Source organism: Anguilla anguilla, chromosome 3 (assembly GCF_013347855.1).
Source record: "Anguilla anguilla isolate fAngAng1 chromosome 3, fAngAng1.pri, whole genome shotgun sequence".
Classification (NCBI taxonomy): domain Eukaryota; kingdom Metazoa; phylum Chordata; class Actinopteri; order Anguilliformes; family Anguillidae; genus Anguilla; species Anguilla anguilla.
The window spans coordinates 56,233,044-56,254,276 of record NC_049203.1 but is presented as its reverse complement, the minus strand read 5'-3'; the positions used below and the strand labels follow the sequence as shown (position 1 = coordinate 56,254,276).

At 43.8% G+C, this 21,233-nt stretch overlaps 1 protein-coding gene across 5 annotated transcripts in view; it reads left to right on the top strand.

Moving 5' to 3' along the window:
* col4a5 (collagen, type IV, alpha 5 (Alport syndrome)) overlaps positions 1-19,965 on the top strand; it is a 53,528-nt gene extending 33,563 nt beyond the window's left edge. Inside the window, exons 19-53 of one of the 5 annotated variants that reach the window (XM_035408610.1) lie at positions 120-213; positions 945-980; positions 1,557-1,808; positions 1,911-2,000; positions 2,118-2,188; positions 2,782-2,973; positions 3,148-3,316; positions 3,471-3,563; positions 3,662-3,766; positions 4,108-4,205; positions 4,365-4,515; positions 4,655-4,768; positions 6,939-6,947; positions 7,373-7,540; positions 7,809-7,898; positions 8,000-8,149; positions 8,381-8,479; positions 9,105-9,194; positions 9,347-9,486; positions 10,043-10,169; positions 10,346-10,525; positions 10,932-10,982; positions 11,305-11,490; positions 13,241-13,249; positions 14,550-14,558; positions 15,880-16,013; positions 16,410-16,482; positions 16,650-16,721; positions 16,935-17,063; positions 17,215-17,313; positions 17,508-17,720; positions 17,816-17,993; positions 18,264-18,378; positions 18,702-18,874; positions 19,363-19,965. In XM_035408610.1, the coding sequence (XP_035264501.1) occupies positions 120-213; positions 945-980; positions 1,557-1,808; positions 1,911-2,000; positions 2,118-2,188; positions 2,782-2,973; positions 3,148-3,316; positions 3,471-3,563; positions 3,662-3,766; positions 4,108-4,205; positions 4,365-4,515; positions 4,655-4,768; positions 6,939-6,947; positions 7,373-7,540; positions 7,809-7,898; positions 8,000-8,149; positions 8,381-8,479; positions 9,105-9,194; positions 9,347-9,486; positions 10,043-10,169; positions 10,346-10,525; positions 10,932-10,982; positions 11,305-11,490; positions 13,241-13,249; positions 14,550-14,558; positions 15,880-16,013; positions 16,410-16,482; positions 16,650-16,721; positions 16,935-17,063; positions 17,215-17,313; positions 17,508-17,720; positions 17,816-17,993; positions 18,264-18,378; positions 18,702-18,874; positions 19,363-19,444 (4,041 nt within the window). In that variant the 3' untranslated portion in view covers positions 19,445-19,965. The remainder of the gene's footprint in view (positions 1-119; positions 214-944; positions 981-1,556; positions 1,809-1,910; positions 2,001-2,117; positions 2,189-2,781; positions 2,974-3,147; positions 3,317-3,470; positions 3,564-3,661; positions 3,767-4,107; positions 4,206-4,364; positions 4,516-4,654; positions 4,769-6,938; positions 6,948-7,372; positions 7,541-7,808; positions 7,899-7,999; positions 8,150-8,380; positions 8,480-9,104; positions 9,195-9,346; positions 9,487-10,042; positions 10,170-10,345; positions 10,526-10,931; positions 10,983-11,304; positions 11,491-13,240; positions 13,250-14,549; positions 14,559-15,879; positions 16,014-16,409; positions 16,483-16,649; positions 16,722-16,934; positions 17,064-17,214; positions 17,314-17,507; positions 17,721-17,815; positions 17,994-18,263; positions 18,379-18,701; positions 18,875-19,362) is intronic. The other 4 variants (XM_035408611.1, XM_035408612.1, XM_035408613.1 and 1 more) reach the window with 4 other exon arrangements.
* Positions 19,966-21,233: the final 1,268 nt, after the last annotated feature.

Sequence of the window (21,233 nt, the reverse complement as noted above, 5' to 3'; positions counted from 1 at the left end):
TACAATGTTATTGTAGATCTTGTGTATAGCGAGTAATGATGCTGGATGTAAATCTGGACGTTCATATGAACCCGTGCAACATGGGAAAACTCGGATGAGCATTGAAACAAATGTGGCAGGTGCTGAGTGGACCGAACTTCGACAGAGTGGGGCCCAAAGGTGACAAGGGTTTCCAAGGGTTGCCCGGGCAGAAAGGGGACCGTGGCTCGCAAGGTATGTGGTAGCAGACATTTGGAGACAGCATTTTTACTTTTTTATATTACATTAAACATTATATGCTCCCAAACGCCCTAGTGGGACACAATACAGCAGGTTTTCCACTGCCGTTACACCTTTCATGTTTTTACAACTCAGAATGCATACTTAATGAATTGAGTCAATTGTCAATGAGCAGCATTCATTCACCTTTTCCCTTGAATTTGACTTCAAAATAAATTTGACTGAATAAGGAAGTGTTATTTAATTCTAAACAAATACAATTTGGTAGGTTAATATTGTTGAAATCTGAACTCACCAAAGTATGTTTGTAAGGAAATAAAATTTAACACTTGCATGTAATTGTGTCTCAAGGTTAATGACATATCAGTAAATACCTGAGGTACTATGGTAATGGAACTTTTCCTCAGGGGAATGAAGGACCGCATAGATCAGAGCAACTGAGCATTGTCTTGACTGGCCTTACTGTACACTTTCTAACAAAGTCATAAAATGAAGTCTTTCAATTTATGGTTACATAACATGTAAGAATTCAAGAATGTGTCATTACATAAGTGTTTGCAAGAAAGACAGTGTGTGGTATTATCCTCTCCAAAAACCTGTGGGTGAATTTGCCGGATGTGCAAGCATTATGCTTTTATTGATTCATACGTAGCCCAGTCTGTTGTTATTTGTATATGAATAGATAAAAGGTTGAGCCTTCTGTGATTTTTGCCCATGTTCGTCAGGTTTCACTGGACCTCCCGGACCGCCAGGGTTACCAGGTAAGTGTCAAAATTAAAACAAAAGTCTATCCCAGAGATTGGAAAATGCAGTGTCTGGTTACTGTTGGAGAATAGTTGATCCAGTGAAAATACAATGGCTGTGCGTGACATCACAGGGCAGGGCACACCCTGTACGGGTGGTAGGCCCGCTGTGCAAAAAGTGTAGTCCATTGGCATAATTTCTGCACAGCTTGTGGACTGCTGAGTGGAAGTAGCAGCTGACCACACATCCTTCAGAGAATGTATGCTGGCCTGAACTTTCCTGTATTGGCAATCGGCAATGGACTTAAAATTGTGTTTGGACTTTCCAAATTTGGGACAAAGGAAAAATAGGGAATAAAGGTGTTTTAAAATTCCACAAAAATGACGCAAATATGCCAGAGAAAAGCCCTTCTAATATACAGTATATTGGTCTGAGTCTCCTTCACTGAAATAGTCATTCTAGATTACAGATACACAGTGACATAAGATGGGCTGTTACTCAGTAACTGGTTCTTCAGAGTCATGTTCTACTGTCCATAGCCACGTTTATGGTCTGGTATATTTGACCTGTGCCATGATATGCTTTTCCTACAGGGGAGGGGTCTGCTGGTATACCTGGATCACCTGGTTTTCCTGGAGAAAGGGGCCATAAAGGAGATGAGGGGTCGCCAGGTATCTCCTTACCTGGACCCCCAGGTAGGCCTGGACAACCAGGTCAGTCTGGACCTCCCGGGCCCCCAGGACCCCCAGGACAAATAATTGATGGTGGAGACTGCCTCCCAGGAGCCCCAGGGTTGCCTGGGCTACAGGGAGAACGTGGCTTCCCTGGAGAATCAGGGCAGAAAGGTTAGTGTTGTACTACTGTCTCACTGTTCCATACTAAAATTCCTTGCAAAGAGTATTCTTGTGCTTCTTGCGGATAGCATTATGCGCTGTGTGATTTCTCAGGTGAAAAGGGTGAGACCTGTGTTAACTGTTTCGTCAATGGGATTACCATCCCTGGACCTCCTGGCCCCTCTGGTCCCCAAGGATTGCCAGGTAAGACTGGTTCCTGCGTCGTTGACAAATTGAGCCAGAGAAGCATACTCTCATTGTTCTACAAGCTGTTCTGTAAGCTGGCTTTTCTAAGTGTGACGATGGTCTTCCATCTTGCAGGAACCCCTGGATTCCCTGGGCCCAAAGGTGACAGAGGATTTCCAGGAAGCGTTGGTCCGAGCGGGGGTCCTGTAAGCATCCTTGGTGTTCTTTTCTCACCATGGTCCCGTGGACCATGATCTTTTTCTTTGTATTACTCAGAAAACTCCCTCATCATAAAAGTTCAAGGAGAAAGCCACTAGTTTGTATGAATGATTCCTGTGTATAGATTAGAAATAAGCACTTCTGCCTGAAAGAACTCCCTGTCTGTTTCGTAATAAAAGCCATCCAGAATGGAGATTGCCATTACCATACCATTACCATTACCGTAATATCATTAGCACATGTGAACATAAGAAAATTATAATAATCTGAAAGGCCATTCAGTCCACCCTGGCTCACCACTTACAAACAAGAACTATCCAGCACTGCATCCAGGCTGGACACCCACAGAGTATCTGCCTCTACTACATGTCCTGGAACACTGTTCCATGTATTGAAAACACTGTGGGAAGAAGTAATAACTAATATTCTTGTGGGCATTATATTCATAATGTACTGAACATTAACTGCATGTACGGGGTTACCTTGCCATGCAGATTTATATTTTTAATTAATATTTTTAATGTCCTTTCCCTAAATATCCAGGCTCATTACGCTCACACATATGTATCTGTGTTTCCAGGGTTTTCCTGGGCCTCAGGGTACACCTGGAAACCCAGGACTGAAGGGCGAACCCGGAGATGTTATTTCTGTTGGTGGACTTAAGGGCGATAAGGGTGACTCAGGGTTCCCAGGTGCGCCTGGCTTACCAGGCCTGGATGGAAAACCTGGAAGGGATGGATTGCAAGGTCCACCAGGACCCAAAGGTTTTTCTGTGAGTACATGTGATGCTCCTGTGTGTGACTGTAGACAGGAATAATGGTCCCACCTGAACACACAAATCATCATGGATTTATAATAATAGCAATTGGTTGTGACATGCCCTCAACTGTATTGAGCTATTCAGCCACTCAAACTTTGTTACAAACTAAGCTGTTTGCGTTGGCAGGGGTCTCAGTTGGTTAAAGGTGAACGTGGACCCCCAGGACAGCCTGGAATTCCAGGCCTCCCTGGAGACAGGGGTCCAACTGGCTCCCCAGGATTTGGTCCTCAGGGTCCTCCTGGAGAGAAAGGTCTTCAGGGCGTTTCAGGCAGATCAGGGCCTTCGGGTGCACCAGGTGAGTGCCTTATATTTTCAGCCTCAGAACGTGACCTTATCAGCACATGTAGACATTCAATGAATTAACGTGTTGGAGGGGTTAGAAGTTTATTAACATGTTGGAGGGGTTAGTAAAAGGCGAACTTTCTCACACTGTTATTCTCTGTCTGCAGGCCAAAAAGGTGAACCGGGTCAAACTCTGTCGGAGAAAGGGGCTCCAGGTGCTAGAGGAGCCCCTGGAGATCCTGGTCTGCCAGGCGGTCCGGGTGAGGAGTGCAACATTTCCTTTTCCTCAGTCCTGTAATTCTGGAGGGCACATTGTCACGGAGGAGTTACAATCTGGTTTATTTCTTGCTTTACACAGGTTCTCCTGGTCAGCCAGGACAGCCTGGTTTCCCAGGGTTACCAGGGACAAAGGGTGAACCTGGACTCCCTGGAATTGGCTTACCAGGGCCTCCTGGAGTCAAAGGTGCGGCTGCTTCACTGATTCATACAGCTATGCAGAACTATTTCATGGACTCATCCACATGCATCCATTTTACAGTAGTACACATGCAGCTGCAAACTAGGTGAATAGCCTAGTTCATGCCTAAACCAGGAAATTTTGCCTTATTTTGGTTTATGATTCCATCCCCTGTAATAGTTCCATTCAGACGAACTGAGCCTATCGAAGTATGTTTGATTGCTAACATTGGTTTGCACAGCACAAAAAGGCTTAAAAGATGCAGAAAAGCTATGTGTTGATCACTGTCATTGTTGTTCCTTGAATGTTTGACACATTAAATCTTAGACCCAGTTAATCTCCCACAGGATACCCTGGGACTCTTGGCCCGGCTGGAATTCCTGGAGCTCCAGGTCGCCCAGGTTTGGATGGGCTGCCCGGTCAGCCAGGCGTCTCAGGGCCCAAGGTAAGATAGTGGAGTGCATCGAAGGATTGCTGTGTCTGAGCCCTGCAGTACATCCAGCTCATGGACCTGAAAGCTTAACATGAAACTGATCCTTTAACCTATGGGTAGTATGTTGGTGTTGAGGGTAAGCCGATGTTAAAAAGTGTGTTTGTGTATTAGGGTGAGCCTGGCTATGGTTTACCAGGACCCCAGGGGCCTCCAGGATTTGCAGGTGCGAAAGGACTCCCTGGGCTAAAGGGTGATCCCGGATTCCCTGGGACCCCTGGCCAGCCTGGGAGATCAGGCTTTGATGGAGGACCTGGCCCAAAAGGTGTGTATGCATCCTTGACATTGTTTGCTCCTTCCCTTAAGCAAAGTACATTGCTGTACATTGAATATGATATCTTTATGTCCTCTTTGCATTATTGAGTTTTGAGTTGAGGGTGTTGATTGCTTTGCTTGTATCATAGGTGATCCTGGTCGTTCTGGCACACCTGGAGCTCGTGGCCCTCCAGGTACCCCTGCATATGGCCTTCCAGGGCCCTCTGGCCCTCCTGGCAGTCCTGGACCTATGGGTCCTCCTGGTACGTGACCATTTTATTTCTATTGACTGTGTTTGTCAGTTTAGGCTGAACAATTTGAGAATCTGCATGTTGAAGGATATTAATATTAGTATTAAAAGTATTCTTTTTAAAAGTGTTTTTAAAATGTTAAAATCATTGATTACCATGCCCAAGACAAACAGGACATTTACTTGAAAGGGTAGTGAACTTTCTTGAGTCTTTTGATGTTTCAGTTCTAGTGTATGTTGTCATGTGGCCCAAACAATTTGTTTTGTGCAATAAAGAGTATTTTAGATACCTGCCAGCTTTATAATGGCACATATTGAAGAAAGAAAATACACTTCAGGTAACTCCAGAGCTAGTACACTATTTTGTGTATGTCTCCCGATGTTCTGCTTGTGTATATTACATGTTTATCCTTTTTCTATGGCCATTGCCTAAAATAGCTTTAATCCCACACAAAAACTGTCTGAATTAATCAAAGACATAGATTCACTCCGAAACAATAGAAAAAAAACTTCAGAAAGTTAACTATTCCTCTAAGGCTGCTTTTTCAAATACATGTGCTTGAGTAATTTGTAGAGCCTCTACACTAAAATAAAAAGAAATATGAATGAATATAACATGAAGTAGTCATATATGAAGTATGCCTGATATTATGGATGTTGTATATTACTTTTCGATAATGTTAATTTCTTTTTTTTGTGACCAATTTTTAATTTATTTCATTTTCAACAAGGTTTGCAGGTAGATAATGTTAATTTCTTATGCATATTCAAGAGCAATGACGTGCAATGATCTGATATTTGCATGATTAGTGCTGTAACCCACAATAAATGTCACGCTGCACACTTTCTGTAACTGAAACCTTGAATATCCATTGAGTGAGTAGCTTTGATTGATTTGCTGTCTTATTAAATTTGTGTCAGCCTGTTTCCTAATGCTTACCACAAGCGCCACCACATCACTGCTGGGTCACGCTTGCCATGTCTTAAGCACCATTCACTGGGGTTTTTAAGTCACAAATGTGTTAATGAATGTGTGACTGAGTGAATGTCTAAGTGAATGTTAGGGGAGCACTGTCTGGCATGTCTGTTGTCACAAGCATTCTGGGCCTGTGGGGAGGTCACAGAGGGTATCTCTGTCCTGGATGTTTCTGGTCTAGAGGACGCAACTGGAGTGCAACTGAACACTGATCCTGGAGGACCACGCCCCCTTTGGGGTTCCTTTCCCCTTCTATCAGCTCTCTCTCCCATCTAACCCGTCACAACCAGACCCAGTTCTCCTATTGACAACACTGGTAACTAGAGGGCTTAGAACAGGGGTGTGAAACTCAGACTTAATGAGGTCATGTTGAGAATTGTGAATCAAATCAAGGGTTAGACATGCAATAAGCCTTTTTCACGTAAGCACTACCGAACTGCAAGTTTACATCTGTACCATAGCAACGCAAGTTCTGCCCGCTGTCAACAATAATTGTCGTCTGCCCTATTTCATGGTTGAGATTTACGCAGAATGGTGTCAGTCTTCATATTACTGTTATGCGTAAATAATTTAGCTCTCATTTACTTTTTTCTTCACCATCCATCTTTCCATCCATTCTCTAACCGCTTAGTCCAAGTCAGGGTCGCGGTTGGCTTCACCAACACAGTCCATTTTGACAATTGCCAAACTGCAAATAACTTTTAAAAGAAATTGTGTTTATTTTAAAAAACAAAAAAATTGCATTTAATTGTAAGTCAGAGTAAAGGACGAATGTTGATTGGATCTACAGTAGGCCTAAAAGTCGTGTTTATTTTATCTTAAACAAATGCAAAAAAAAAAATCCACAATTTATCAGTTACATTGCGTATTATAAAATTATTCCTCACTAAATCATTCCTGCATGTCACTTTCCTGCAAGGTGTCTTGTTAAATTCAGGAACTACCTTTTCCACACATCACGCCTGTTTCTGCTCTGCATGCACACAGAAGGCAAGTCTCACACTAACCTGTAATATGATCAGGACCAAACATTTGAAGAGTTTCATAATCATTACTTCATAATACATGCATATGTAGAGAATTTTTAACAGTTCATCCGCTCCTTGCCCTTGTCTCGCCGACATTCCTCATCCTGTTCTGAAATATCCTAACAACACTTCATGACCTAACACCCGGGGTCCCTTACCGGATGAACTTTGACCTGAAGGTGACCCAGGTACTGTAGTCATTCCAGCTCCGTTCTCTACCGTGCAGGAGTAGTGTTTTGTGGATCATGAGTGAGAGGGGGTGTTGGTCGATGGGTGGCATTGTGGTCTTGTGTGTATCGCCCTGACTTATGACTGCAATAAAGGCCACACGCTCTCATGGAAGAGATTTGTCCTGGTGCTAGTGCTTCCAGACGAGCAGAGTGAAGGCTTTGTAAAGCGTGAATGTGTGACATTGTGCCTGATTTTTCTCATACCGTAATTAACCTTTAATATTTTTGTATCATACTCAACTTTGAGTGTCTTCAGCTGTGATGTTTCAAGTATCCAGCCCTCCTAGCATCTCTAGGATCCCTGCATCTGAGATGGCATAACTGTAAGAGCTGCCAAGTAGGCCATCAAAACCACCCTGATGTTATCTCACCTATCATCCCAGGATTCCCTGGTAGGAATGGGGAGAAGGGTGACCCTGGACCCCCAGGACTGGACATCCCTGGTTTACCTGGAGACAGGGGGAACCCTGGCTTCCCTGGATCACCAGGTGCTGTGGGCCCTCCTGGTCCCCTTGGCACACCAGGCAGAGATGGACAACCTGGGCTGCCCGGTGAGTTACCACGTATATTTGTCTGTCAATGTTTATCTTCCTGCCTGAATGACTATGTCTACTGGCTACTACATAGTAAGTGACCCTGTCTGTCTGTCTGTCTATCTGTTTACTACTTGATGTGTCCTGCCTCTTTCTGTCTGACAGCCTGTATCTTTTTCTATTAGTCTTGCCATTTTAACTTGAGTGTAGCACCAAATCAGGCTTCTTGCATTGATATATTGATGTATCTGTACTGAGATTTCTGCCCTCCTCACCTTGACACCAGGTCCAAAGGGAGATATGGGGGTCATGGGAACCCCTGGACCTGTTGGAAACTCGGGTGCCCCTGGTCCACCTGGATTCCCTGGACCAAAAGGTGCTACTCCTAAATTATAGCAAACACACTCACTGTCTCTTCAAGCACAGATGTTACAGCCGAGCACAGACATATATTTACACAATGCTTGTGTTACCTAGGCAACGACGGCTTTCCTGGACAGCCAGGGGGTACAGGTGGTCCAGGGCCAAGAGGAGACACGGGTGAACCCGGGCTACCAGGCCCACCAGGCCCAAGCATTTCCCTTCCCTTGGAGCAGAAGGGATCGAAGGGAGATCCAGGTCCCCCAGGTGAGCTCTTGTTGCCCATGTGATTCCAATGGCTTGCCCTCCTCACTCTTCACAGCATGAGCAACACAGACACAGACAAGTAAGATGACATTGTTCCTGCAGAGCCTTTTATTCGAATGATGTTTATCTCAGTGGGCTTCAGCCTGCTGTCTCTGCTGTAATGTGCGTAACTGTCGTCTTCCCCTACTTAGGCTTACATGTGTTAATGAGTGTTTCCCCTTCACTGTACAGGCTTGGAAGGTCTGCCAGGACAGAAAGGCTTTGCTGGGATGCCTGGAGACCCTGGGTCCCCCGGGCAGGATGGGCGACCTGGTGTGCCAGGACCTCCAGGTATCACTTCATTTCATATATACAGTATGCACACACACACTTACAAACAGACGTACATGCACAGGCACACACACACGCACACCCATCAAATTTTATGTGTATATAGTATTTTACATTTGTTACAGTTGAGGTGTGTTGAAGTACAGTGGAGAAATCATGTCTTCATTGTGCAGTTGCCATGAGCTCACATGCTCTGCCATGTTCAGTTACCAGGTATTGTGAATGCTCATTGTGACTTTGCCCCATTTACATTGTCTATGTATGTGATGTATTGGATACACGCCACATTCAATGATTGTAGTGTGAACACAAAAAATCAAATATGATTTGGATATATCCAAGCTTGATCTTAATCACATATGAAAGTACTCTTTATCAGATTCCAGCAGTATTGGATGTAAGTATACAGTCAACATTCCAGCATGCGTCTTCTGTTGCCAACTTTGAACTGACAATGTAACAAGTTACATTAAATAAAAACCCTGCAGGAGATGCAGGAGAATCTCGGTCTGAATGCATGGAATTAGATATATTGCACATTATAAAACAGCCAACAACATAAATAGATTGTACAGAATGCCTGTTTGTCATCGATATGAGTGTGAACAAGGCCTTTGATGTTCAGGTCCGAAAGGTGACCCTGGGGTACCAGGTCAGCCAGGAGCTTCAGGAATACCAGGGCAGAAGGGAAACATGGGAGAGATGGGATTCCCAGGTCAGTGTGTGCTCTCCTCTCTGTCTCGTTTACCACAATCTCAACTATAGGGGGTGCTCTGTACCCACTCTCTCTTTTTTTATTAAATGTTGAGTCCATGCAATAGCTAGTCAAACGTTCAAGTATTACTGTTCTTGTCTGTCGTCCCCCAGGACCCAGCGGAGTGAAAGGAAGTCCAGGGCAGCCAGGCCGACCTGGATCACCTGGTTCGCCAGGTGTCCCTGGGTTTACAGGTTCTAAGGGTGACCCTGGTTTACCAGGATATGGAGTGCCAGGAAGCCCTGGCTCTAAGGTACGAATACAGTTCTTTTCCATATTGCCATTAGAAATGGTGAGCCCTAAGAGGAGCTAAAATGTGAAGAGAAACATCCATGTTGTGAGCATGGAGAGTGTACAGCTCTTTAGGCTTTTCTGCTTGACAGATGACCCAGTTAAAATATCCCTTTCTCTGACAGCAAATGTGATCTACTCTTTATTCAGATGGAGCCATTTTATCCTCCACAAAGCCGGTTATTCAGAGAGTTACTATTCAGATTTGTCCAGAACTTTTCAGTTGTCCTGCTCACAGGCAAACACGCAGTGGTGCCTAAGAGGATTTGTCACCTTGTTAGGAAGCCATATACACACAAATGAATCTCTCCACAAGAGGTACTTTAAGGTTCCTTTAAGGCTACAGCAACTAACGATTCAGTGCGGCCTATTGTGTACCCTTGGATTTATCAGGGATTCTCAATTAATTGTGAATGGACTGAAAGCTTGGTGATCGTGTATTTAAATACCCTGTGTAAATATATTGCGCCTATTTGTTCAGGTAGGTAATTTCTCTTTTGTTTACCTGAAACTCACAGGGTGATCCGGGTCTTCCGGGATCCCCTGGAAGCTTTGGAAACAAAGGCCAGCCAGGTGCCCCAGGCCTGCCAGGTCTACCAGGTAGCCAAGGACCAAAGGGTGATTCCGGACTCCCAGGATTTCAAGGTAAAGTCCCCTTCCCAGCTCTCCCTCTCACCCACTCCCCCCACTAGAAACACCTTAATAAGCCAGCAGATAGCTTTAAAAGTCGATGTACTACATTGCCGCATGACCGAATGTGTGTTCATCTTTTCTGTCATCTTTGATTCTCTGAGCATTGCCTTTATGGGATTTGTTTCCAGGTCCGCCGGGTAGTCCTGGCCCCAAGGGTCTGGACGGAGCCCCAGGACCCCCAGGGCTCATTGGGCCCTCTGGCCGACCCGGAGAACCAGGCCGTGGTGGGTCCCCTGGACTGCCCGGAGACAAAGGACAAGCAGGCCGGGACGGCATCCCTGGACCAGCTGGATTGAAGGGAGACCAAGGTAAGAGAAACCTTTGTATGTGGGTAGGTAGATGTTGCACATTTTTGTAAAGAACATAATATTTCAATACCCAATTGATACAAGTATATATTACTCACTAATTCTGAGTGGGCGGAGTTCTTACTCTATCGTTATGACAACATGCTAATGCTGTTTACGCTGCTGGGTGTTAATGGGCTTCAGTATCTAAATATTTGGCATCAAGAAGGAGGATTATTTATTAAATGAAGATCCATTGATTTATTGCAGTTTTTTTACACAACTGTTTTTTGTCTATTGACTGGGTAAGCCGTTGAATAAGTCAACCACATGTGAATGCTAAGTCCACCACTTGTGAATGCATATTGATTTGAAAAAAGGTGTAAACGGAATGCTATGACACCCTTCTCCTTGCCTCTTCATGCAGGACTGCCTGGCTATGGCCTCCCCGGAAACCCAGGTCTTCCAGGATTACCAGGTGATGTCTCCACACTTACTTACCAGTCCTCCTCAATTACCTCCCACCAACAAACCCCTGCAGTAATTATGCCACTGTTCCAGTGTGAATACTGTCCATGAGTAGCCTTCTCTAGCTACTTGGAATACCTGTGAATGTCCAGGTTGATATGTTTAGCTTCACTCAATAACTTTACAGTGTTTTTCGGTATAGTACTCTAAGCTGTAGTATAACAAATAAATTGAATTGAATCACTGCCAAATTTGCCTTTCCTGTTGTTCTCAAGGGTAAATGTGCATGTCCAATACCCTTACTGACTCTGTGTGGTTTATTTGCTCTTCAGGTCCAAAGGGAGACGTGGGCCCTTTTGGTCAGGCTGGTAGCCCAGGCTTCCCTGGACAGAAGGGTGATCCGGGATTTCCTGGCTTGCCTGGAACCCCTGGTAATATTGGGCCTCCAGGTCCCCCTGGACTACCTCAGCAAGGGCCCAAAGGTAACATAGGGCTCCCAGGCCCTCCAGGAAGAGGCGGTAAGTGTCACAGCAAACACTTTGACATAACAAGCCTGTTCTGCTGCCTGGTGTTCCCTTCAATTTCGTATTATAACTGTCTGGTTGGTCTGTGTTTAGTGTAACCTCGCTGGACCTGAGTTTACCTCTACAGGTAAACTGTGAAGCAGTATTAAAAAACTATTTGTGAATGTGATTTTATCCATCTACTCCAAGAATTATGAGTTCATAACATTTGAAAAACCAGATGCTATGAATATATTAAATAGAATAAATTATGAATGCACCTATATGTTTATGGACATTGTAATTCCTACTGTTTCATGCACAATATGCATCACTTGATGAACACCAGGCAGCAAACTGGAGTTTGTGATCTATAGGAATGTCACCCTCATTTGATTGACCTGCATGAGATGCTGCACAAATCAGCACTGAGCACAGAGCACACAAACACATACTCCAATCAATGCAGTGCCAAGCACAGCGAGCACAAAGTGACCTGATTGTATCACGCGCACTGCAAGCGAACACGCTCACGCCCGCTTCACCAGCCCCTACCACTTCCGGGTCCCAAAGAGCCGCACCTGCCAATCAGCGTGTGTCACCAGGTCAAGCGTGCCTATGAGCATGGCCTTATCCGCATCCTGTCTGCATCCCCCGTCCTGTCCCGTCATCTGTCCTTTATCCATCCGTCAGCCGACCCAGTGTTTTCCTCACCCCCTCTCCCTTGACTGGTCACAGGTGGCCGTCTTGGCTCCCGTTCTGCACTCTCATTTTCCCGGTCTTTCCACAGGGCAGTGTCCGTCTCCACGTTTTCTTCTGTTTGATTTTAAAGGTTTTTACTGGCGTGAAACAGCTAAGTTTGAACAAATCCCATCAGCAAATGCGCTGTACAGGTTTCAGAGGTTTTCATATTCCGTACTCTTTGCTGGAATAACATGAGGATTAGCCTGTAGCCATATTTGTCACTGTGGCTTCGTTCTCTGCTCAGCTGTTTCCACCTCCTGGATCAGTGTCTCACCTGCATGGGCAATGTGTGTCCAAGAAAAGAGAACCCTCGGACCTGCGCAGGGCAGTCCAATTCAGGCTTGGCAACTACTGGACTTATGAGACTCTCAGACAGTTCTAGGAAAACAAGGGCTCACTTCAGATAATGTATGTAATAATGAGGCATGCTAGTGCTCGTCCCTAACAGAGGCTGAGGCAAATCACTGCGCTATTTCATTAGCCATCTGTGACTAGGAGTCCACTGCAATGGTAGGGCATAGTACCGCTTGTCCCATTGGGGTAGAATGGACTGCAGTTCAGATTAAGAAAAATGTGTACAATGATGAGGGCTGTACAGTATTTGATCACTTAGGGATAGTGAGTCCATACTGTAGATACTTCAACATAGTGAAGTTAACCAAATCTGTGATATCATCCCCCAAAAATAGTTCTCAATTATTAATTTGGCACAATGTAACTGCTTAGAAATTCTACTTGACATTTTTGAGCCCTAAGCACCACTTTCATATGGCACATACTCGCATACAAGGATTTTTTTACAGTGCGCACAAAAATAAAAGGTAGTACCCCCTCTAAAACAGAAACCTTATAAGTCTGAGTCCTAAGAGCCTGTATTGGATGCGTCCTGTGTAAGAACAGGTGTATGTTAAGAGAGCGAGGGCGTAACGTGTGATTCCTGTTTCCTGTGTCATGGCCCCGCCTTTTTCGGCATGGCCGTGCTTCCTACGCGGCCCGTGTTGATGACACGTGACTTTGCCAGGCCCTGCAGGTCAGACTCCACGCCCAGCTTCTTCCACATGCCTTCCAATGTCCCGCCACTGCTGCCCTTAAGGAGTCCCGCTGGGGCCTGATAGCAACCCCATGGGCTAGGTGCTAGGGCACACTGTACTTTCCTCTGATAGTCTAGCGCTTAACCTGACTGTGATAGTTCAGTGAGAATTGGGTGTTCAGTGCCGAGTAAGACATTTGTATTGCTTTATATTACTTTGACAAAAACTGAATCATGGGATTGCGAACTCAGATGAAGCTCTACAATGTAGCGTATACCTGATGGTAAGAGTAAAAGATCCATTTAGTCAACCAATGGAACGTTTTGTATTAAAGACTTATTTCTGTGGAACTAAATCATAATCATAATAATTAATCATAGTGAATGTTAGCATGATATGAGTAATGTCATTATTTATCAATTAATACATCACTCCAAGCTTAAGTTACATAGTCATTATGTGACTTTTTGTTGGTGATTATATTTTTATTATTGATTTATTTCATTGGGAAACCATTCCTAGTTCTCAAAACTGCTATTTTATGACTGTACAGATAATACTAGCTGCTATTGTTGGTTTTCCTAAGTTTGCTCTCATCTATGTACAGTACAGACATATTTATTTGTTTTATGTTAACTTTAAAGTTTTTGTAACTAATGTATAGCGTTTATAGCATATTAGTTTGTATTCTTGCTTTTGCTTAATATTTTATTTATGCTACATTGCTTTTATTATTATCTATTATTATTAATTTTATTGTCTACAGCCAAACCCCAAACAAATATTCAGCAATGCTATTTTGATCTATTTGTATTAACAAGCTAATCATATAGAACTAATGTAGACTGCAAACCCCATTCATCATTTTTAAAGATCGCAAGGGGCAAACCTAGTTGGAAACAGTAATACGTATGATTCATATTGCACTTTAATTGGATTGTTACTATTTGTAGGCTTTTCTTAGTGAGATTTTAATCTATATTTGCTGAGGTTTCGCTGTATCAATGGCTAATGAAAATGATATTCAGTCTGACACTCAGTGGAGGATAATACAAATTCATGAGGCCGAATCAAATTCTCAGGTGAATCCCACATTAACAATGAGCCCTGAGCAGAATCAAAGCTCACAGTGAATGTATTACCCTCCATGAGTGTAAAGTCCACTGTTTCCAGCTATTCAGCTTGACTTCAATGCTGTGCTAACCGTTAATCTCATTTTAACTCTGTGCTGTGCACCCCCCCTCCCCCCCGGCTCTTCTAAACGGGGAATTCTGGGATACTTGGAATTCTTGAACCTAGGTCTTCCAGGTTAGAATCGCCTTTGGTTTGATTTCCACTTCTATGGTATTATGCATTTCAGGAATCGTTGAGCGAGTGCCCCGTCGTATTGGTACACATGTATTTGTGATTGATTCTTGTTTTTCTCCTCTTTTCCTCATAGGAGGTTGTGATGTATAGCCTACATCATCATACTTGTATTTCTCCATCAACACACACACACACACACTCACACACACAAACACACATTCACTCACACACACGCACACATGCATATACAGATCTTTTCAGTGCTCTTTTCTGTTTGCATGCCATTTAACTCCTCTTTGAGTTGTATTTTAACCAAGTGGATGTGACAGTACTTATGAATCTATGTTATGTCATAGAATGTAATCGCATTATAAATAAGAATTAAAAAGAAAAACTTTCAGGTTTTCATATTGATTAGTAAGTCCAGATTTTAGGTCAGAATTACTTAACAGAGACAATATCATATGTGTGAAGGCAGATTATGAGCTGAATTCACTCGGAGGACATACTGTACAGTTATCAAGGTTGGTGTGGAATCCTGACAAGCCAGCGCTGGCTGTGGTGAAATTTCTCAAAGGGCTTCACATATTTTGATTGGCTGTAGTATCACAAGGAGTTTCCAGAGTTTTCTCTGGTTCATTGCCTAAGTATGATGTCTTGAGTTGATGGGGCGCCTACAGTCTACATACCTGAGACAGCTGTGCGTAAACTCTTCTTCTCCAACACAATGACAACTACACTCAGCTGGTGGACTGGAGGGTGGTTAGAAGCAGCAGCTGGCAGGATTTGTTTTTGGAGGAGTGCAATTGTTTTTCGTGGTCTTCCAAATGAATGGAGGGCATTACAAAAATGGGACAAACCTAAATATGTGATTGGTTATCCCATATTGCACAAAAATGTAATTAGTAAATGGACATTGAAGTTAATTAATAGAAGTTCCATCAGTGACTTAATAAAATAAAATAATCTGAGCCAATACAGTGGTTCAATGTGGAAACAAACTGACATGATGTAAAACTTCACCATTCTTTGGTTTGGAGGGCTCTCTGGCCCATGTCTGATTTACGGAATGCAGATCTGTCCTGTGGCCATTTTGGGTGTGTATGTCCTCCTTGTGAATCCACCCCTATAAATATAAATACCTGGTTCACAAAGCAATACTATACATTGCCTGATACAGTGTGATTGCAGTTTACTGTTACATTGTACTGTATAGTTTAGTCCGTGTCTGAACTCTGTAGGTCAGGGTAGTTGTGGTGTGCTCGGGCTGACTGTGGTATGGCTGGCATTTGTGATGTTTTCTCCATTTGTGCATGTGAAGGTCTTCCAGGTCCTGAGGGACCCCGTGGCCCCCCTGGCAGTGGAGGCACGAAGGGGGAGAAGGGGCTGCCTGGCCCGTTTGGCCAGTCTGGTCTGCCCGGACTGAAAGGCGACCGCGGATTCCCTGGTTCTTTAGTAAGAGGATTTGTTTGGTGTCTTATGAAACAATACAAAAATAATGCACTCTACGTGGGCGACTGTGGTCTTTGTAACTACACAAGGCTCATAGAGCACTTATAGTGATTCCAGGAGTGATGCGATACTCTGTAGTGGACACATATACACCAATTTGAATATCAGAACATGTAAGTATAAGAAAGAGGGATGACTGAAGGTGCTCTCATGATTTACAGTTTTTCATCCAACTCATCCTTTATGTATGTGGCCAAAGTACCATGTATCATTATGTACAGTAGCAATCTGCCAGGAGATGGCAGGAGTGCTGCTTTGCTGGAGCAAGCATAGCTATCACTAATCAGGATCCATGTCTGAAAAAACCAGCCCTGACCTCTTCCCTCCCCATGTTTTCAGGGCCCTCCTGGCAATCCTGGGCGAGATGGATTGAAAGGAGACATTGGACTGCCTGGAGTACCAGGCTTCCCAGGTCCGTACAGAGCAGAATGAGTCCATCACATCAATATTATAGATTTGTTCTTGTTGTTGGTGTGATGCATTTATGCATAGTGTGCAGTTTATGTGATATATGCACCTGTTTAAGTCTGCTCATGTCCATTCCATGCTTAACATTTTGTGTGTCTGTGTTGGTTATAGGACCAAAGGGGACGAGTGGCTCCCCTGGCCCACTTGGCGCTCGTGGCGATCCAGGAGATTTAGGTCCTCCAGGTAAGAGAGTGCAGTGATCTGCAAGACAAGCAAACTCCTGGACATCGTGCAGAGAGATCCTGTTGACCAGCATAGTTTTCTCTACGCTCTAATACCATCGACTGCTATCCCATTTGTGAAATGCACAGCTTTTCGTAATCATATGACTGCCCAAAGTGGGAAATGTGCCCGTTTAACTGTCCCCCTCTAATGACATTTTTTTCTTTCATATAGGGCCCCCTGGTGACCCCGGTGTGTCTCCAGGCCCCATTGTACTGAAAGGGGACCAAGGGCCACCAGGGCCCCCGGGCCTGCCAGGTGGGCGTGGCCTCCCTGGTCCCCCAGGATTGGAGGGGCTCCCAGGTATGTGGACTATGATGGCTGTCTGTTTCTAAGTGCTAACTCCAGTAGAAATCACACTCTTGAGCAACGTAGTCGCAGTTTAGCTTCTGTCAATAATGAAGGCCCATCTTTTTACCCGTCTAGCTGACATTGACTGTTTTTTTTTGTTCAGGTCAGCCGGGAAGCCCGGGAGATCCAGGCCCTGAGGGTCCACCAGGATTCTCTGGGCCCATAGGACGAAAAGGAGACACTGGGCCTTCTGGACAGCCAGGTCAGAACTCGGCACGCTTGTTTCTCACTTTCTCTAGCTCTGATGTCTCTCTGCAGTCATCGGGACATTATGGAATGCTATGCTTTGCAGACAATATACGCTGTCTTTGGGGTCTTCTACCAGGTCTGCTGCAACAGTAGCCTAGTTCCTAGCATGCTGCTGCATCTCTCGTTTCTCTTCTCTTGTCCAACCAGGTCAACGTGGGTTTCCAGGCCCACCGGGATCAGACGGGCCCCAGGGGCTTCCTGGCATACCCGGGTCTGTTTCAGCAGCCCATGGCTTCCTCATCACACGCCACAGTCAGGCCGTAGATGTGCCTTTCTGTCCTGACGGCACCAACCTGATCTACGATGGCTACTCCCTGTTGTACGTGCAGGGCAACGAGAGGGCTCATGGTCAGGACTTGGGTAAGGCATCTCACATGGCTTGCAGGCACCCTGAGGTGGGGCGTTTTATCCAACGTGGGCCAAAGCTTGAGATGCTCTCCTGCTCTCCCAAACAGGTACGGCGGGCAGCTGTCTGCGCCGATTCAGCACCATGCCCTTCATGTTCTGCAACATCAACAACGTCTGCAACTTCGCCTCACGCAACGACTACTCGTACTGGCTATCCACGCATGAGCCCATGCCCATGAGCATGGCGCCCATCACCGGCGAGAATATCAAGCCTTTCATCAGCAGGTGAGGGAAAGGGAGAGCGTAAGAGAAGCAGTTGCTTCTATAAGAAAGTTCCATCGTCAGGCTTATATACTATATACTATTGTTTATAGTATCTGTTAGCTGCCTAATTTTGTATCAGGGACTACAGAGTAGTGCACAGTTGAGAGGAAATGTCCACCAGAACTCTGCAGCAAAAGAAGGGAGCACTCAGCAATGGTCTAATGATGCTCATTGAAGATTGGTTGAAGATTGGTGCACTTGATTGACCCAGTTGTGCCTGTGTGTGACCAGATGTGCGGTCTGTGAAGCCCCTGCCATGGTGATTGCTGTGCACAGCCAGACTATCCAGCTTCCCTCCTGCCCACAGAACTGGGACCCGCTGTGGATTGGCTATTCCTTCATGATGGTACAGAACAAATCATGTCAAAAATGCCTAAAATGTTTTGAAGTTTATTCTTAAATTGAAAATCCAACAATCAAAATCAAATGTAGTGTATATTTTCTTTTTCCAAAAGAAACTAATCTTTTATAAAACTATGAAAACACACAGCTTCTCTTCCACTCTCTCCTAGCTGAGATTTCTGTGCACAGAGCAGAAGTATAGTATTCAGGTCCTCACTGTCTGATGGATGGAGATCTGTCTGATGCTAAGAGTCAGCACACATTCTAAAATTATAAACCAAGCCTCTGAGGTCTTTCTAAATGTCTGTCCTCCTTCCCCACTCACAGCACACTAGTGCTGGGGCAGAGGGCTCGGGACAGGCCTTGGCCTCCCCTGGATCCTGCCTTGAGTCGTTCCGCTCTGCCCCCTTCATCGAGTGCCACGGGCGGGGCACATGCAATTACTACGGCAACTCCTACAGCTTCTGGCTGGCCACGGTGGACGTCTCTGAAATGTTCAGGTACGACAGCCTGACCGTCGGAAATACCTGGGATGTGAATACGGGATATTTTTTTTAGGGGCATACATAGCTAATTCTGGTAATTAATTAATAATGTGGCTTTATGAGGTTAATGTGTCCTTCAATAGATGTACAAAATCACATTAATAACAATTGGTGTCTAATTAAGAACAATTAGTAGGTCGTCACAATAGAGAGCTTGTTACTATGGCTGGACCCAAAACCAGCATGCATAGTGAGTCCCCAGGACCAGGGATGATAAAGACTGATGCATGGGATCTATGAGGGTTGTGTATCCTATGAGATATCACAGCTGTGGTCTCTTCTGAGAGAAACTAAAATAGGTTCTCCTTTATGTGCATGGGTAATCCCCTACTCTGCATCCAAACACGTAGAAACACAGATGTGCATATGATTTCTTATTCATTCACTTGGTCAGCCCCAAACCAGAAATCAGACCTGAGTCCCCCTCTGCTCTCCCCCTGCAGGAAGCCCCAGGCAGAAACACTGAAAGCAGGGAACTTGCGAACACGCGTGAGCCGCTGCGTGGTGTGTATGAAGAAAACGTAACGGAGCACGTAACCTGTCGCCAGGGACGAAAACCGCCAAGTCAAGATCGATGGCGATGAAAATGTCAACAGCAGGTGGAATTCCAATTTTTCCTCGTAAAAAACAAACAAAAAAAAAAAACAAACAAAACAAAAAAACTCAATGGTGCTACTGTGCAACACAGCAAAACTGAAAAAGAAAAAACCAACGATTCATTCTTTTTAAAGAAGTACCTCAAAGAGAATCGATAAACCACAAAGGGTGGCATGGCAGATGTGTGACAAAGGTGCATTTTTATTTTTCTCTTTCTGAGAAGTTTTTTCCTCTAGAATATTCCTTTCTTCTCACGTTTTGTTGTTGGTACACATTTTGAGAGAGAAGTGTGCTTTTTTTAAAGAGTGGAATTGTCTCCATGTTACCAAATCGGCACTTTGACTTCAGAACATCACAGAGAGGAGTTGCACTGAAGAGCTTCCTTAGTGAGACTGCATTTTTTTATCGTTTCAATTAGACTTTCCGTCACTTGATTTCTCATGGTGGTACTAACTCTGCTGTATCCAAGACTCTTAACTATAGGCCTTTTTTCTCTTTTGTAAGTAATAAAATGTGTATATTGTGTAAAACACCTTTTTAGTGTAAAACATAAAACGGTACTCTACTATGAATTGCTGGGTGCTGTTCACTCACTCACCCACTCACAGACCCACTTACACACCCACTCACTCATATTGTACAAAGTAAGCTTTTTATGAATGAAACAGTATTTTATATATATATAAAGAATATATATATATATATTAAAAATGAAACATTTTTATAAACTTTATTTGGCTGTGGGAGGTTTTTCTTAATTTTTTTTCACGTAATATAACATTTTACAAACTACTGAATTTTATGTTGAATTAAGCAGGTTCTATTGTCAAAGACTTGTGATATTGTACAATAAATTCGATTTGATCTGGATTTTAGAATATTTTATTACATTTTGCCAGTGGGATTTTTTAAAGGCTAATGGCCTCTCTTAAATGGAAACATAGGCAATCATAAAATAAACCCATGAATGTTATATGTACGTTTTGCCTCCACTGATCTTGCTAACCATATATCTGTTCACAGTATATATATACACAGTTCGTATGCTGAGCAAGACCACAAAAAGCAAATAAATTCCTATGAAAATACATGACCTATTGTGAAATCCAGCTGCCAAAGGGTCATCTATGTGTATTAATTTTAAAATCTGTTTTTAAAATTGTTTTTGTCATGTTTATTATCCAGAAGTTGTCACCAACTTTAAAGACTGAAATAAAGAAATATAAAGTTTTTGCTGTCTGTGTTACAAACATGTACGATATTCCCATATCAATCAACGGCTTAGATGGTACACAATAGGAGGAGCTTGTTTTATTGTGTTTCCCATAAATTGACTTGATCCTTAGTTCCTTTGTTTGTACTTACCACATATTTTGCATAGTTTTTAGAATGTTGTGAGGAATGTGAGTTTACGGTCCAAGGCAGGTGGTCCAGCAAGAATTAAGGTAACAGTCACTGGAGGTCAATAGGAACTTCCAAATGTGCCCTCTCAGGAATCTGCTTTCAGTTTGTGTGTACTGTCCCAGCCTAATAAGCAGACTTGCATTCTGAGTGCTGGAGGAATAGGTTGAATAATCCCAAACCTTTGTTGTGGCAAAATGGTACATTCCAATGCACATTATGAGATACATGTTTTAAATGGTTCTCTGAGATTGATTTAAACAGTCTGTGTTCTTGTACATTCTGCTGAATTTCTGCCAAATTGTATCATGAAATT